This window comes from Meriones unguiculatus, chromosome 18 (genome assembly GCF_030254825.1).
Source record: "Meriones unguiculatus strain TT.TT164.6M chromosome 18, Bangor_MerUng_6.1, whole genome shotgun sequence".
NCBI classification, from domain to species: domain Eukaryota; kingdom Metazoa; phylum Chordata; class Mammalia; order Rodentia; family Muridae; genus Meriones; species Meriones unguiculatus.
Genome location: NC_083365.1, coordinates 48,330,475 through 48,348,626, shown reverse-complemented (window position 1 = coordinate 48,348,626; position 18,152 = coordinate 48,330,475). Strand labels below are relative to the sequence as shown.

Genomic DNA, 18,152 nt, shown 5'->3' with positions numbered 1-18,152 from the left:
ATCCTTCTGCCTCAGCCCTCTTCGATGCTAGATTACAGGTATGCACCAAGCCTGGTTGGATGCCCTTTCAGTAAGCAAATCCTATCCACAGAAGAAAGTTAATCTGGTGCAAACTGTGCGATGGCATGGAACCACGCCTCCCTATGCTACTTAGAAATGGTATGACCTCAGGCAGGTTACTCAACCTCTCTAAACCCAGCCTTGTAATCTGTCAGATGGAGAGCCAAATGTCTGCCTGTGGGGCTGCTGGACAGACAAAGGGAGAGAGTGCAGTCAGGCACGTAAGCCTGCAGCCAGGACAGGGGTGAGCTCTCTAACCAGAAGCTGCTGTTAATTTTGTCATCAGAAAGAGTTTTCAGTTTTCAACCAATCGAAGATTGATTGACATGAACCTGACCTACACCCCCTGCTGTGCAGCTGTAGTTCTGTGGCTCAGAGACAGGGCTGTACCTTTCGTTCCAAGTGCTTATCCAGGCGGGCCAGAGCTTCTGTCTCTCCTCCTTGCCAGACAGCTGGGCCAAGTCCTTCTGTGGGGAACCCTACAAAAGGAACAGCAGGCTATAGCATTGCAGGTCAGATCACCTCAGAAAGAGCTTAGGAAACACCTTTAAGGTGATTAACAGTTATAAAAATGATTTCCATTATTCACATTGATCTGTTCTTTAAACAAAACCATAGACCTTGTACTTGATGCTATTGGGACTCAGAAAACCCTTAAAACGAAGAAGGCTAGCTTTATTCAGATCAGAAGATGGTCTCAGAGGAGGGAGGGAGGGGGGTGGACTGAATACCCAGAGACTGGGTTAGCAATCTTAGTGGAGAAGCCCACTGACCAGTGACAGACATGCCTCTTCTGTTGGAGAGAGGAACAAAGAGGAGCAGCCTGGCAGGGCATAAGCAGGTCATGGAAGTCAGGTAGGTGGGTAACAGCAACTTTTTCTGGTTTTGTTTTGTTTTAGACAAGGCCTCAGGTAGCCCAGGCTGAACTGTTTCTACTGCCTCTGTCTCCCAGATTCTGAGATTACAGGTGCATGCAACTAGGCCAGTATTTTCTAACTCTGACAAAGAAGGAAACAAGAAAGCCACATCCCACATAGGAAGCAGCAGCCTGTGTGATGTGGCACAGACATACGAACCCAGTTCCTCTAGGGAAGGCACGCCATAGGTGTCATCGTGGTTCTCCTGGATCTCTGCCTTGCAGCTCTCCATCTGCTGGCTGCTTACAGCTCCCACTGGCTTCTTGGGCAGCTCCATGCGGCTGATGATAGCCTGAAAGCGCTTGTAGGTAAGGGGTGGTTTCTGCCCATTCAGTTCGATGATTCTGGAGAGGCCAAAGCACATCTGAAGTCACTCCTGAGGTCCTTTATTTTGGGGTCCCTGACCACCCAAAAAAGAGCCCAGACTTAGAAGCTTGAGGGTCACTCTCCTCATCAGCTCATGGTCCCACCTCTTGAGTAGAAAGGGGGGCGCAGGGGAAGCTGTATCTCCATTTTACCGAGAGGGAAAATGAAGCCCAGAGAGCTGGAACAGGTGCCTCAGGTAATGGAGCAAGGCAGGGCCAGAGCTGGGACTCAATTCCAGGTTCCCTGGTGTCCACGTGGAGACGCCTAGAGACAGAGACTGACCGTATCTCTCTAATCAGACAGAAAATCCCCCATGGGCCTTCGGGGAACCTTTTTGACCACACCAAGGGCCTCTCTCCACCCCATTTGGAACCGCTGGGGGATGTGCGGTGTGGGCTGTGCCATGCTCCTCTCTTGGAGGCTCACCCTCCTGCTAGCCCTAGCTAGTTTACTAGAGCGGAATTGTGGGGGGCAGCTGATGCTCCCCGAGTCAGAGCCTGGGCGTGTGCTAAACAACAACAACATAAAGAGTTCTGCAGCGTGCCAAGAGCTTTCCACAAGCAAGAAGGAAAGGCGAGAGGGCTGAAGAAAAGAGCCACATGCCTCTGTATAAAGCTGGGTGGTTGGCAGCCAGATTCCTCAGCTCTTGCTGCCTGAGAAGGAGCTTATGCAAAGGCTGCCTGTCTGAGTGAGTTCATTTCCCGCTTTGTTCTCCCTCTGCTGCCCCCATTTGCCCAGACAGGAGCTGGCTGCTGCCTCTGCAGTCCCTCCCCTCCTCTGGCACGTGGCAGGGGAAGGGCTCCACACCAAGCCTCTCCTCCTGAGGGCTTGGCTCACGTGCACGGCTGTGTGACCCAGCCTCCTGGCAGGCAACCCTTGGTTGGGGAGGGCAGGGAGCAGCAGCAACAGAAGAGCGACATCTCCAGTAGGGAAGGGGGGACAGAGCACAGAGGCTGGCCACTGGGCAAGAAGGCACAGTTACCAGCACCCTGCAGGGGTCTCTAGAGCCCTCAAACAGCATCAAAATACATGGCCTGGAAACCCAAATAGGCAGAGAAGAGCCAGGAATTGTCCTAGGGCTTTAAAGTAGGTCTGTGGGAGCAGAGGCCTGCTGGCAGGGGTGGCAGATGGGGTCTCCAAGGTTAGGATATTACAGTTTGGGAGCAGAGCAGGAAGCTCAATGAGTCAAAGACAGATCTGTGAAAACCCTGTGTGGAGATAGATCCTCCCTGCTTACACTGCTTGGGCCTAACCAAGACTCTGTTATTCAAACTGGGAAACCTCACGGTGACTTCTTTAGTCCCCAACTCTGGCCCATTCTTGTCCAGTTTCTAGAAGATACTGTACCTTGTGAGCCAGGTAGCCCTCGTGCTGAACTGGTCCAAGTTCCACTTAAGAGGAACCCAAATCAGCAACCCTAACCACGAGCAACCTTACCAAGCGCCCCCATGTCTTACCTGTCCAGGTCATAGAGGGTGTGGGAGTTCTCAGTCACTACCTCCACACCAGCCTCCTTCGCCATCTTCATAATGGCTGCATCCCGTTCTTTCCCAAAAGGTTCTGAGTCATACTCAAAGGTCAAGCGGGTCACCCCCCATTCCTGTGAGGAGATAATCTGTTATGCTCAGTACTGTTGGAGAAGAGGGACTCGGGCATTCTCAGCTCCTTTTTGGGAGTGAACAGGGCTAATCTTGAGGCATGTTAGAATGGCTACAGAACAAAAGAAGGGCATCAGACAATAGCTTAAATTGGAAAGCAGAGAGCCTGAGGCCCAGAAAACAGGCAGGCAGCCAGGAGCCATAGCACTGCTGTGGTGGAGTCAGTAGGAAGGCCCTGTGCATTCACCGTGGCCTTGAGGTGGGAGAATGAAGCTAAAAATACAGTGTTCCCGGGGGAGCCCCCAGCCCACAGAGAGGCAATGACTCACAGTGGAAGCGGGCGGAGAAGACACACACAGGGTCACTAACTCCCGCCAGCTCTGCAGCCTTTCCCAGGCCTCCTCAGACTCTACAAACTTGTGGCCTAGTTTCCTTGGCAGACTTGTGCTATGTAAAGTGTCTTAATGGTTTCCACAGCAACACTCCCTAGGCCAGAAGCAAACAGAGCTAATAGCTCTCAGAGCTGGAGAAGGAGGAGCGAGCCTTAGTCTGGAGGTTGCAGCAAACGAACTGGAGAGGCTACAGGCTGCAAAGAGGGGAACTGTTTCTGAGCTTTCTGTCACTTCTGGTAGGAATGGCTGGTCGCCTAGCAACAGCAGGAGAAAGTTGATCCACTGAAAGCCATCTAGACAAGCCACAGAAATCATGTAACTACCAAGAAGCAAACAGTCTAACCAGTCTGTGGTCATAGTTCCTTAAAGCGTGGAACAACTCGCAAATATCCTCATTCAGTCTTGCCCAGGGGGTGCGTTCTTGGCCGTGCATATCCAGCCTGTCTAAGTCCAAGGGCACTAAACATTTATTTAGTCCTTGCTATGCTAAGTGGTTCACATAGATGATGTCATTACATACTCATATAACCCTGGGAATAAGAAGATTCTCATTAAATGACAGCCCCCACCTCCCTCGGGATGATTCTCCTGTGCCTTGTCCTATTTCTACCAGCACATTTGTCACAGGCAATTAAGTTGCCATTACCTGTCTGTTTTGCCTATCTTCGTGTGAGCTCAGCGCAGAAATCATGCTGTGTTTGTTGTGCATGCATCACTATCACCTTATCAGCCTTAGCGGCCCGACAGTCAGTACAAGTTCAATAAATACACATTGAGTGGCTCAATAACAACGGATCTATATTTCTGAGCTACAGGGAGAGAGAAGAGCACTGTGAAAGCACAGGAAAGACAAAATGTTTTCTGTTACCATCGTCTTGGTTTTGTTGTGCTGGGGATGGGACCCAGGGCCTCACTCAGCAAGTGGCACCCTCAGCCAGTGCTTTAGCCCTGAACCACAGCGACAGCCTAACACACACATGTATGTTCGCCACAGCCTAACAAATTTCATAATGGCAGGTAAACACACAGCTCTGTGTCACAGAGCCTAAGACACCGTCTTGGCCAGGGGCGCATGCTAGCTTCCTCACCTGTAAACCTGATACATAAAACCCACCCCTCGGGGCTAATGGGGGGTGGGTGTTAGCCCATGTTAGTGGTTGAAACAGGACTCAGGCAGCCCTCAGAGAACCTGAGTAACTAGTGTCCAGTGACTCAAGGTGTGTATAGAATTACGGGGGTTGAGGAGACACACTATGAAGCAATTTTCTTTGACATTAGACTTTCTCTCCCAGCACAGAATTTGCAGTGCTACTCAGGATAAAAGGCAATGGTCTAAAATGCCCTATCCATGAGTACTTTTGCCTTTGCTTGTGCCTTCAAAGACACATTTTAAAGAAACTAGGAGAAAATGGGCTTGCCTCCAATATGCTCCCTGAATGAAGATTTTATTAATTGCTTACCATAGGGAAACAGGGACACTCCCTCAAATGCTTGACTGACTTTTTCCCTAATAAGCAAGTCAAGGTGGGCAGCACCCCTTGTTAGACAGGAAACCCCACCCTCAAAGCCTTGGCAAGAACAGGCCCTAATAAAACATCCTGGCTTGAGCCAAGGAAACATAAGGAAGCCAGCAGCGGCACAGTGGAAGGACTTACCACACTGTGTGTCTGGGCCGAGCTGGGATCTTTCCAACACAACGCTGACTGTACAGAATTTGTTCCCTTAACAGTTTCCACCCTGCTGGCAAATTTACCAGCCGTCTCTGCTTCCGACCTCCCTAGCAGCCATTTTAGTGGCCAGACAGGCAACAGCATTTCCATTTTGCCAGCCAGAATAGCATTTCACTCTGGGGAGATGCCAGACAACAGACTCTCCCTCTCAGGCCTACACACTCACCTTGAATAGCCTTGGGAACACATCAGCTGGCTGTCCCCGGACTACAAAGAGACGGGAGTTCAGCTTTCGTAAACTTGTATCCAGATCTTCTAAAGATTGCAGTAGAAACCTGCAGAGTCCACAAAAGCCTTGTTAGTAACATGGGTGGGATAGGGGTGGAGGTGGTGAATGAGAGGACGGACACACACACACACACACACACACACACACACACACACGCGCGCAGGGAGAACCTGGTAAGCTGCACGCAGGGCTGGAGACCTGGCCTGCGCTCAGCTCAGGAGTGATGGTGTTAACTTCCTGTTTACTATAGTGCTGGCTATGTGCTATGAGGCAGTGACTTAATCCCCTTAGTTGTTTTCTCAACCATAGCATGGGATTAACAGTAGAGCCTGGAGACTTACTAAAATGTTATCTCATGGAGTCACTGTGAAAATCAAATCAGATGGAATACACACAATCAATGTGAGCTGCTCTCAGTGCTATGTTTCCGTATATCTGTTTAACAGTAAAGCCACAACCACAAGATGGCCTTTGGTTGGTAGGTGGCTTACTCTCCAGGCTTCTCTGTGTCCCACAGACCCTTGAGCCTCAAGCACGGTGTATTTGGTTTGTCTATGTAGCCAAGGCTGGTCTTGAATTTGCCATCCTCCTGCCTTAGCGTCTCAGGCATTGGGATTACAGGCATGAGATACCATACATGGCTTGGGCTGCAGTCATTTCTGATACTACAGCCCCACACACCGGCTCAGTTGTTCCTGGGACTCTATTTGGCAGATTACTTATCTTATTACTTATCTGGCCTGTCCATTCCTCTGGCTACTAGGTTCTCATCAAGATGAGCAGGTGGTCTGGACAGATGCCATGCCATGCCTGGATATATAATAGGGACACAGATACTCAAGAGCCCATGTAAGAGAAGTGGGTCACCAGGGGACAAGGAAAGGAAATAAACCTTTGTAAATTCTGTCAGTGTGTTACTTTAAATAAATTAACATTTTAACCAGGAAACTATTGATGCAGTTCAAAAATCCTAGTGATAAACAGGGACAGAGTGAAATGTCCTCTCTTGCCTTTCCATGGCAATCAAAGTCATCAGTTTTATTCTTAATCTATTATACTTCCTAAGTACTTTGCATATTTGAACCTCTCAACATATTTTGAAGGAAACGGAACCATCCCCATTTTGCTGACAAAGAAACTAACGAAAGGTTAGGAATTTTACCAAAGCAGATAGCTATTAAGTGACTGAGCTGGCATCGTGGCCCAGGCTGATCAGACTCTAAAAGCCATGTTTTCTTCTCAGTGTCCATTTCTAAACACTTCAGTCAAGTCAGCTTTGCTCCTGGGCTGAGTCTCCTGGGCCTGGAATTTCTCTGACAGACACAAACCTCATCCAGACAGTCCATCCACATGCCTATCTTCATCCTCAGGGTCCAAGCCTGAACAGGTCAGCCTCTTATGTCATGGTCACTCCACAGAACTGGCTGCAGATCCTTGAGGTATAGTCCCTGACTACTGGAGACTTACAGAAGCCTTAAGGGTGCCAATCACAACTAGGCCCTTCCTGCTGCCTCTGACGTAAACAAAATGACACAATCCCATTCCCATGGCCAATGCTGCAGGCCCACATTCCTGCAGGGGCCGAGCCCAGAGCTTACCTTAGTTAAACAGCACATAGGCTCACTCAAGGGATTAAGACAGGAGATTGACAGCCTAAAGGTTGCTTTGATTGCCTCAAGGTCCTGTCCTGTGATTTTCTGACTTAGAAGACCTGACACCCTTTGAATGCTAAAACTGGTCTCCCTGTGGCCTTGCTCTTTACCCCTAGCACATACACCAAATAAAAATAAAAATAAGGAAGGCTCAGGGGAGCAGAAAGCCTCAGCTACCTAAAACACAAGGCTCTGCTGGGCACAACTCCACCCCTCAGGGCAGAGGTTTTTTCCATCAGAAGACCCCATGTCCCAGCCATACACTTTAAGTTTCTTCCTCTTCACAGCTCCCTACACCTCAGAGAACTTCAATCTGCAGCTATTAAGACTGAAATACACAGGAAATATAGGTTTCAGAGTATGCTGCAATCTGTCTTCTTTACAGCTTTATTTTTAGAACTCATTTACTAAAAGGAGAGCTTCCTGCAACATCTCGACAGCATAGATGAATACCCTTGTCTTCCCTGGCAGGAAGCAGAAGGCAAAGTCTGCAGCTAGCAACAAAGCAATGGTGCAGTTCACAGTGGCAACAGCTACATTTTCTGAGCACTCCCTGAGCAAGGGTCTATCCTACTTGTGTTGCATGTATTATTTAATTCTCAGACCACCCTGTGAGGCAGATGCTATTACTGTCCACGCAGATGAAGAACTGGCACTCAAAGATTAAGTAATGTCCCCAACATAATATACCGAGTAACTGGCCAGCACTGGGAGCCTGGACCCCCTGCAGCTCCCTACAGTCTGTTCTCAGCTACCAGGCTCCTAAGCCTCAGCAGTGAGCACACCCACTGCTCTGGGCAATGCTCGCTGAGGTGGGCAGTGTTGCCTGGGGAGCACCCAAGCTCAATTCAGGGCTAACATCTTCTCTGCAGATCTTTGCTCTCCAGAATGTGGTGTGAGGCTCAGCAGCACTAGCTATGCATGACCAGAAACTTGCTAGAACACACACACTCTTGGGCTCCATCCCTGACTGACAGGATCAGAATTTGCCCTTCTGATATGAGTGCCTGGGAATTCACTCGTCATGAAAACTGAAGAAGCTCTACGGTGGCATACATTTCACCTTAACCTTGAAGTACATAGTGCATTTTTTGTTTCAAATTTGTTTCTACTGTGCCCTATCCCCACCCCATCAGATCTTTATTTCAGATTATTTGGCCCTTAAGAAATGCTTACCTAGTGGAGTGGCGGTGGCCTATGACTTTAATCCCAGCCCTTGGGAGGCAGAGGCTGGCAGGTCTCTATGAGTTCAAGGCCAGCATGGTGATCCTGTCTCCAGCCCCCTTATCATAACCCCCAAAAGAAATGCTTAACTACTTCCATTATCTCTCTTCCTCAGCATGAACTCAGAACAGCTTCCCAGGAGACAACAGATATAGGGAGGTCCCTGGGTAGCTTCCAGCCCCAGGCAGCCAGGGACAGGGAGGCCACTGCTATGGCATCACCTTCTGTATCTGCCTGGTGGTAGATCTGCAGAGCACTGAAGGAACTGGAGCAAGCTGCTCCTGGACAGTATGCACCAGACAGGCCTGGGCTTTCCTAACCGGGGAGAATGGGCCTTCCCTGTGCTCCTTTGGAACCCTCCTCTGCACCTGCTCACTTCTCTTTACTTCAGGAGGGGAACAAAGGAAAACAGCCTGAGCACTGGAAGGGCTGGAGTTGGGTCCGATCCCCACCTTTGCTCTAAGTGGAGCTCACATGGCCAAAATGCAGAGCAAACCCCCCCCCCCCGCCCCCCAGGGAGCAGCCAGGGCTCACTCTTTTGAATAGTCAAGCACTAGAGTTACATAAGACCCCTGGAGCCAGGACACACAGAACTGGAGGAAACCAAATTGGGATTCCCAAAACTACAGAGAAAACTGTCATTCAACAACTCCAAGAGGCTACCCCTTCAGAACAAGTCAGCTGCATACTTCTGCTCAGGGAAACCTTCTCTGGGGACAGCAGTGGCTGTGTTTAGAAACACTTGCTTTATCTGTTAACAGAGAGAAGGTGGTAAGAGTGAATTCTTTGGGTCCAGAAAGTCCTTGACCAAATTCCTCTGTTTCAAGCATAACAATATTATGGGCTGGCAAACTGGTAACAGAGAATCTTAATAGATGGAAATTCACTTCTAGGAAATTAAGAGAGAAGCCGGGCATGGTGGCACATGCCTGTAATCCTAGCACTTGGGGGGCAGAGGCAGTGGATCCTTAAGTTCAAGGACAGCCTGATCTACAAAGTGAGCTCCAGGACAGCCAGAACTACACAGAGAAACCCTGTCTTGAAAAACAAACAAACAAGCAAACAAACCAAAACCAAAAAGAAAAGAAAGAAATTAAGAGAGTTCAAGCCCCACAAAAAAAAAAAAAAAAAGAAAAAAAGAAAAGAAAAAAAAAAAAAAGATTAACCCCACACTCTGTGGCAGAGACTGCTTTCTAAATCTCATTCAGATAGAAATATAGGTTTTGTTTGTTTTTCTTTTGGGAGTGCTTAATCTTAAAGAGCTCTATCTCATCCCTCTTGGGCAAATAAGCACTTGACCTACAGAAGCCCCTTGCTAGGGTTACAGTGTATTAACTTGAGCTCAATAGCTCAAGGAACACAAACCTCTGTACCAGCAGCACTGCAGAGCCCACATCCTTCTTGCTGACCGAGTTTCCAGCCCTCCGGCTGCACTTGGCTTGGAGCACTTAGGAAGAGGCATGCTCTTTCTTACCGGGGTAATGAGAGTCTCCATCCCATAGCACTGGCTAATGTCTGAGAGAAATGGCTAAGAGAGTACATACTCCTACCAACTCCCTCTGTTCCAGCTCCTAAAAGAGATGCACCATAGAGCCAGGGACAAAAGGATTTCCACAAAGGTGGAGGAGAACCCTGGTTGGCATCTAAGCTGTGACAGGGAGAAGAAGGTAATTAAAAATGGATTGCGCCTGACCTATTTTTAAAAGCTTGAAGCCACTCACAGCTGCTTTTTGTTTCGGTTCTTGAATGTAGCACCTCCTTTGTAAATACAGCAAATTTGGGGAAGGAAGAACAGAGGAAAATGGCAAATCGGTGCTAGAAAAACATTCCTGGGAGTCGCAGAGCTAGAATTGGCCCATAGACTTCCTACTATCACAAAGACTGCTATGAATATAGCAGTCTTCCTCTATGCCAACATAGCTAGATCTTCATCTAGATCTATGTACAAGCTTAGCAGCGGCCTGCCAGCTACAACAGCCACAAAATAACCTCTCAATTGATGTCTGCATCCTTGCACGATTTGAGATTTCACCCAGGCATCTGAGCTGCCTCGCCTTTTCTGCCTCATTCTCTCAAAAGTCTACGCTGTGATTCTTTTAATCAGATTCCATCTGCGGGGAGGGAGCCAGTGTGACAGAGGCGACAGATTCTGACCTCCGACTTCTGCCAGATGGACCCCACCCTTCCAGGGAGACTGGGCAGAGCAGCTTACTGAAGCAGCAGGGGGCAGGGCCATTATGCTGCAGCCTCATTCTCTTAGGCTATTCCCATGTTCCAAAAGCAGAGCCGGAAGATTACACACACTGTAGTTATGCAGAGGTGCAGCTGGGGGTGGGGGAGGGGGAAGCAACTCTGTGCCTGCCACCCTGTGCACCAAACAGCATCCACCCTTGCTCTCAAACCATCCGGCCCAAGGGCAGTGGCGGGGCTGCTGGAGTGTGCCTGCTGCCAGGCCCAAGAGCAGTTACCATATTCGATCTGTTTTGTGCTATTTCAACTCACTCTCCCGAACGCTGAAGCTAATTAGACTTCCGGTCAATGCACTGAAGGAACACACTCCCCGGGTTGCCTGGCTCTCTGTGGTTCTTTAGTTCAGGGCTTCTGAAGCTTAGCTGCAATGGCCAAAAAAAAAAAAAAAGCAACCCAGGCCAGGCCAGGACAACTGATTCAGATATGGGGGAGGGGAGCCCACGGAGCTTTCAAAGATCCAAATGATTCCAGTATGAGACCAGTATTAAAAACCCATCTGTACTTTGTCCCCCATCTTATTTTGTCCATGGCCCGGAGGACCTCCTCCTCCATTATGGTTGTTTATGCAGGCTCTGGAGGCTGTGGGAGTACATCTGAGCCTGCTGTTAACCTCCATGCTTACCAGCGGCCTACCAGCCAAGACAACACACAGAATAACCTCTCAGTTAGCATCTGCATGCCTATCACCCAGGCATCTGAGCTGCCTCCCTCCTTTCCTGCTTCATTCTCTCAAAAGTGCAAGTACAGAACGGTGACCCACAAAACCCCATAAAATTCTTAGTGTATTAGAGTTGAATCACCTTTGGGGGGGAGGGGGCAGGTTCCTGTTTGTTTGTTTTTTTTTTTTACCTCCACTACCACAAAGGAGTAGGCAGTCATAGGCAATGCTCCCTACAATCACAGTAAAAGAAGAAACATCTTCATGACAACATAACAAACGGAGTCAGATTCTATTGACTCTGTCCAGATTGGCACACTGCCAAAAGGAAGGGGAGGGCAAAGTCTGAGGCTTGTTTTAATGTCCACAGTAGAGATGGTCATTTGCCGGTGCTTGTCAAATGCAACCTCCTATCTATGGAAACTGGAGCAAGACAGAGTAATAGCGCGGCCTGAAAACAGTGTGGGCTGGCTCTCCGCAGGACTATCTTTAGTTGTTCCCTCTGTGTAAATGGGGCAGGAAGGGGCATTTAATAGATGTGCTACTAGGAACACTGGCTCTCCTAGCAGGGCAAACCCCTCTTGGTGAGGAAAGAACAGGGTGCTGTCTCCTGGAAATTTCCCTGCTCCTCTGTGCAACAAGGCCATAAGTAAACACCTCCCATAACAATGCAAACAAACCAAGCTACTGCTAGGAGGCATTTAAAGACTGATGGGTACATGATGTATCAAAACGTCTTGTTTCTGAATACTGGTTACAGAGAAAATACATCAGCTACCTAACTATTAATTGTGCCACACAATGCAGGGAAAGGACTCAACCTCCTGGGAGTTCTCAGCGGCTGTTGATATTGTGGGTTTTGTGGTTCCTGGTCCTTACATCGGCACCTAAAAGTCTCATCAACAACGATCCAGCTGTCCTCTAAAAACCATTTCATCACAACAGGAGGAAGGGCTGATCGGGGATGATGTCCTTTTTGAATATTTTTCCAGTAAAGTTATAACTACAGTGAGGATCCTCTTAGGTGAGTTAAGGGGGTCACCTAGGAGACAGCTCAGCGGGCAAAGGCATCTGCCTGGGAGATCGCTCAGCAGGTAAAGGAACCTGACTCCAAGCCTGACAAGCTAAGTTCGATCCCTGGAACCGTATGTTCAATGAGAACCTGCAAGTCGTCCTCTTCAGTCTATACATCGCCATGGCAAGCCCTTTCCCATTAAACGCACAAATGCATAAATAAATAAATAAATACATAAATAACAATAATAAAAATGGGTAAGAACTGCTCTAGAGGTCAAGACATAAAGAGGTGCCACCCGAAGATGCCTTTGGGATCTTTTTAATACTAGCTAATGCTAAGCTAGGGCCCCCTAAACACCGGCTGTCTGTGTAGGGAGGTTACCCAGGATGGAAAAGGGAGGAGCGTGGGGGCGAGAGATTCAAACAAATCCGAGCTTAGGAAAGCCCTGGCGGGGGGGTGAAGGGGGTCGGCGAGGGGCCCCTTCTCTTGAAAAAGGCTTTTCGCTCCTCCCCCAGCACACCCCTAAAAGCCCAAGACCACAAGTCCCCATTCCGCCTGGGACTGGCTGCAGGTCCTCCAGCAGGTCGACTTCACGTTTCTGACGAGAGTCTCGTCTGCACAGAGGGTCGTGACCTCTGTCCCCCAGCCTGCCCCCAGAAACACGGGGCGAGTGCGTGTGACCGCAGGCCGGAGTTCCCGGGTCCAGCGGGGGGTGCGCTCGGTGTTCCCACCCCACAGCATAGGGTTCCCTCACCTCCATCGGTTGATGCCCACGGACGAGGAGGCCGCGAACCACGGGTCGAGGATGTAGACGCAGCGCACACAGCGTGCCCCGCGCACGGCCGCCAGCAGCGCGGGGTTGTCGTGGAGCCGTAGGCCTTTGCGGAACCAGTGCACAGAGGACGCGCCATCTGCGCCCGTAGACTGCCCGGGGACCGCCGCCGCCACCACAGCAGCCGCCGCCATCGCCGTCCGTACTGGGTGGCGGTCTGCCGCTCCGCCCCTGACCACACCGTGGGGCCCGCCCAGCGCCCGCCCAGCGGCCTATGATGCAGCCTCTCCCAGGAACGGCCCCGCCCCCGGGGATCGGCCGCGCCTCTGTGATTGGGTGGAGCCCTCCCTCGGTTCCATTGGCCGGCGGCGCCGGCGCAGGCCCCGCCCCCTCACGTTCCCACCATGTGTGGTCCCCGCTTGTTAGCCACTCGCCGGTGACGCAGGACAGCGCTGCCGCCCGCCCCGCGTGGGCTGAGTCTGGAAGGACCCCGGATCTCCTACGCATTTCGCGTTTCTGGCCTGCTTCTGGGAAGGACGGGTTGCGGTGACTCCGGCCAGGGCGTGACAGATGTGTCACCTGACCCTTTCTTGCAGCTCAGTGTACTGTTCACAGGCCACGCTGAGCGCTGATTGCCTTACACAAACTGTCCTATTTTCTATTCTCATCTCATTCCGGTTACGTTCTTGCCACAAACACGGATGAAACAGATGCTTGTTGGTCCTCTCCGGTAGGTGAAGCAAGCTTAGGGCGCCCCAGTTTGAATGACTTGCGCAATACCAGGAATCCAGTAAGATTCCGAATCTTCCGGTTTCAAAGCTTCTGCTTTTAACCCACTTTCTAGAAGAGAATCTTGGCATTTGCATGCAGCAAGACATATGGATGAAGGAGAAGCCCTTGTATGAGGCGAAAGTGGGTTTGGAAGAAAGGGCAGAGGATGTGGGTTGACGCAATTATGCCCTCAAATGATTTTTATTTTTTATTTTTTTTTTTTACTTTCTATTTAGTAGACACAGTGCCATTATTGTGCAAAGAACTCTGAACTGGATTCCATGCGGTAATCACAGATGTGGAGGGCAAATATCCCCCTCTTTCTCATTTGGGAGCCCTTTGATTCTTTGGAGATTTTAACACAGGGGTTGCTGATTAATGGAGTCAACGGATGTTTGCACGTGGGCTAAGATGGCTGGGGTGCTGGAGGTATTAAGTGGATAATTGTTTCCATTTGTTCCTGTGTTGACCCCATGCTTAGAAACCTTTCTTGGGAATGAGCAATGAAAGAATCTAGATTTTAGTCAGCAAGTTAAGGGCATTAATTGGCACCACCCTCTAACCAGAGCGTCATTACGATGCTCTCATTTCCAGGGCTTTGGACATGTTGTTCCCTCACATAAATCACATGCCCCAGTCCACAGCCTTTGTATCTCCCTGTTTTCCCTGTTACAGCTGTCATTCCCCAGCTTCCTGGGCCCAGCCCGCAGAGCGCCTCATCTCATTTGGTGCTTTGTTTAATCTCTGGCCTTAGCACATAGCACTGGAATTTTTTAGCTATCATGTGTCTGCTCCATCCGACTATAAGCCCTGGCATGCAGGGGCCTTGGCAACAGTCAGTTGCATTTCCTGGGCCTAGCTCAATACTTGGCACGGAAGGATCATATGAATCAAAAGTAAGAGGCTAGGCTAGCCAGAGCCTTAAAGTCTATCCTAGTCTTTGCCTGACTCTCACCCTTTTGAATCTCTTCTGCAAGTGCTTGATGAGTGAACTGATGTTACCCATTAATTTTTTTCATTATTTTAAATTTCATGTTTAGCCGTATGTATGTATGTATGAGTACAGTTATGCGTATGTATGTATAAATACATGCCCATGAGGGCAGATGCCTAATGGATTCCCGAATGGAGGGTTTCCTGGGGCTGGAATTACCAGCCCCCCTCCCCGATGTGGGTGCTGAGAACCACCACAAGCCAGGTTCTCTGCAAGAAAAGTACACACTCTTAATCACTGAGCCATCTCTCCAGCCCCCCATTCCTTTCCTTTTCTGCTTTCCCTTCTGTCTCCTCAGGTCCCCACAACATTGAGGGCCTTCCAGAAAGAGAACAGGGAGGCTAAGGAGGTGGTTCTTTCACAAATGTCCTTTTAGGGGGTAAATCTCCTTTTTTCCCCCCAGCCCCCCATGATGCTATGTCTATGTACTGTGAGCTCTCTGCAGTCAGGGGGTGCCCTATCTTAATCATGGAGAGGCTGAACTCGGATTCCGCGTGCTTCTGTGTGACCCTGGACAAGCTGCTCCATCTGTCAGCTGTTGCTGTTTAATTTGCTTCTATTCTTTCTATGTGTGTGTACATTTGTCGATAGATGCCACCTGCATGCGGAAGTCGCGAGGCCAGAAGAGGGTGCCGGATCCCTTGGAGCTGGAGCTACACGAGGTCCCGAGCCACCTGATGTAGGTGCCGGGAGCCAGACGCTGCTCCTCTGGAAGATGAGCCGGTGTCTTAGTTAATTTTCCATCGCTGTGACAAAACACCGTAACCAAAGCAACGTATAAAGTATTTCATTTGGGGTCCATGGTTCCAGAAAGTAGGTGTCTGTGACCGTGACAATGAAGAAAATGGCAGCAGGCACACAGACACAGCTCTGGAGCAAGAGCTGAGCACAAACATCGGATCAACCAGCATGAGGCAGAGAAGGCTAAGGCGGGGGTGGGGGGGCGGGTTCAGCTTTTGAAACACGAAAACCCAACCCCAGCGACACACCAGCTCCCACGGGGCAACATCTCCTAATCCTTCCCAGACAGTTCTACCAACTGTAGACCGAGCATTCAAGTATCTGAGCCAATGGGGGCCCTTCTCATCCAGACCACCACAAAGCAAGCAGTTCTGTTAACCACCGAGCCACCCATCTCTCCAGCCCCGGTCACTTTCAGAATAGATACGGCAGGGGTGTGGTAATAGTTCCTTGGGCACAGTGAGCAGCTGCTCTTCTAGATCCAATTTTGCCCTCCTTGCAATTTCCAGGCCTTTTCTTACACATGACATGTGTTCCATAAGTGACCCAGTGAATGAGACTTTTATTCATTAAAAAAAGAGAGAGAGAGAGGGAGAGAGAGAGAGAGAGCCCTCAGAAGTTAAAGCAATGATGAAAAACAAAGATAAGCCTAACAGCTCAGTTACTGCTCATGGACCCTGCCCACGAGCATCTGAGGCAGAGGGAGGCGCAGTATGGCCTCCGCTGGGTGCGAAGCGCTTGCACGCTGCTGTGTCATCGTCTTTGTCTTCTGTGTGCCTGACGTAGTCAGGTTGATAAGGATGACTCACTCCGCAGATTGGCTGCCCGGCGCGTGGTAAACTTTACCTGGGCAACACTCAAGGGCCAGGAAGTCAGTCTGGCACCCGAAGGGACTGGAGGCCAACGTCCACTTTGGAAATGTGTGCTTTAAAGATGAGTATAAAGATGCCGGGTTGAGGGCACCCAAATCTGCACACGACCAGAGAAGCCGACATCTGAATTCTGTCCCTGCCACCTCAGAGCTCCCTGCCTCCCCGTTTTCCAGGCAAGGACAGGCCGCTTCAGCTCTCACTAGTGACAGAAGAGGACTGAAGGGGAGGCCTCGGTACTTCAAGGTGACGGCCGGAAAGGGAACGCTGTCTTCCATGAAGATCTTTAAGGCCAATCAGCCCTGCTTTGTCTATTTCCTTAGGTCAAAGTCCTCTGTGCAGCGGCTATGGGAAAACTTTCTGCTTTGGACCCGCCCTTTGTGTAAATATCTGATGATTGGTGGAGAGGCGATCACGCAGAGGGCGGGACATGCGCGGCGAGATTAAGGTGCTCACGCCCTCCAGTGGTGGGACTTGGAAAGTACGGGTCCGTCGGGGCTCCTGTCTTAGCGCAACCTCTGAAGACACGCCCAAACCTAAAGACAAAAAAGAAAAAGAAGAAAAAAAAATCGTCCTTTCAACCACTCTGTTTGAGGAACCGCTAAGCCTTTTGAAAGCACTAAGTATAACTCCAGACTCTCTTAGTTCGGTTTGCAGATCCACCGTTAACTAGTAAATGGCGTATTTACTCGGACAAGTTTCTTAATGTCTCCATGCCCCCTTCGTTTGAAAAACACAGTGGTGGTGGGGACGCCTTTATTCCCAGCACTCTCGAGACAGAGACAGGAGGATCTCCGAGGTCAAGGCCAGCCAGGTCTATTGTGAGTTCCAGACAGCCCGGGCTACACAGAGAAACCCTGTCTCAAAACACAAAATCAAAACAAGAACAGAGACGGGGAGAATGACAGGTGCTGCATCGGATGAGAGCAAGGTAAATAGACAAATGACGCAAAACTAAGACCCCAGAAGCAGAACCATGAGAATAAGTGAACAGGGGCTGAAGAATTGGCTGGGGTTTAGTCCCCAACACCCACATGGTGGCTCTCAGCTATTTGTAACTCCAGTTCCAGGGGATTTAGGCCATCTTCTGGCCTTTGCAGGCACTGGGCATGTGCAAACATACGCAGGCAGAACACTCAATCACATAAAATACAAAAATCAAAATTGAGAGGGGGGTGGAGAGATAGATGTCTCAGTGGTTAAGAGCCATCCGAAGGATGCCCTTCCAAAGAACCTCCCAGCACCCACGTGGCAGCTCACAACTGTCTGTAACCCTAGTTCCAGGTGATCTGACACCCTCACACCAATGCACATAAAAAAAATACATTGTTAAAAAAAATAAAAATGTGAACATTTTATTCATGACATGATGTCTTTGGGAAGTGAGGGAAAATGGTTTTTCTTATAGTGGTAATGGGTCAATCAGGTACCCCAGTGTTAAGAAAAACAAACAAAGGGAGAAACTTGACTGTCTCTCAACACCTACATGATCTGACTCTGTGCCCAATGAGCAAACTAAAACAACAGAGAACTTCACTGTTTGGGGATGCAGAGAATAATTTCTTGAACAAGACATGAAAAGTGCCCGCTCAGAGAAAGGTTAATAAGCTGGGGTTTTAAATTTCGTCAAGTTTAAAAACATCTGCTTATCGAAAACAGTGAGCTGGAAAACAAACAACAGAATAGAGGAAGGCATGGTGACCTAATAGCTCCAAAGGAGCTCAAATCTAGAGCTAGGAGACCAGCTCCGGTTACACAGCGAGAATTTGTCTCAGAAGACAAAAACTCGAAACAAACAAAGCAGCTTCATCCAGAATACAGAAGGAATTCTTGCAAATGAAAACGAGGCGGGGAGCTCTGAGGTGGAACAGAATTCAGATCTCGGCTTTTCTGGTCGTGTGCAGATTTGGG

General features: G+C 49.5%; 1 protein-coding gene across 2 annotated transcripts in view; it reads right to left on the bottom strand.

Moving 5' to 3' along the window:
• The window catches only part of Cry2 (cryptochrome circadian regulator 2), a 31,335-nt gene extending 18,244 nt beyond the window's left edge, over nt 1-13,091 (bottom strand). Inside the window, exons 1-5 of one of the 2 annotated variants that reach the window (XM_021639315.2) lie at nt 12,849-13,091; nt 5,230-5,338; nt 2,801-2,943; nt 1,137-1,321; nt 451-539 (exon numbers count right to left, since the gene is read on the bottom strand). In XM_021639315.2, coding sequence (XP_021494990.1) covers nt 451-539; nt 1,137-1,321; nt 2,801-2,943; nt 5,230-5,338; nt 12,849-13,060 — 738 coding nt within the window. In that variant the 5' untranslated portion in view covers nt 13,061-13,091. Of the gene's footprint in view, nt 1-450; nt 540-1,136; nt 1,322-1,495; nt 1,608-2,800; nt 2,944-5,229; nt 5,339-12,848 lie in introns of those variants that run through there. The other variant, XM_060371817.1, reaches the window with a different exon arrangement.
• Nucleotides 13,092-18,152: the final 5,061 nt, after the last annotated feature.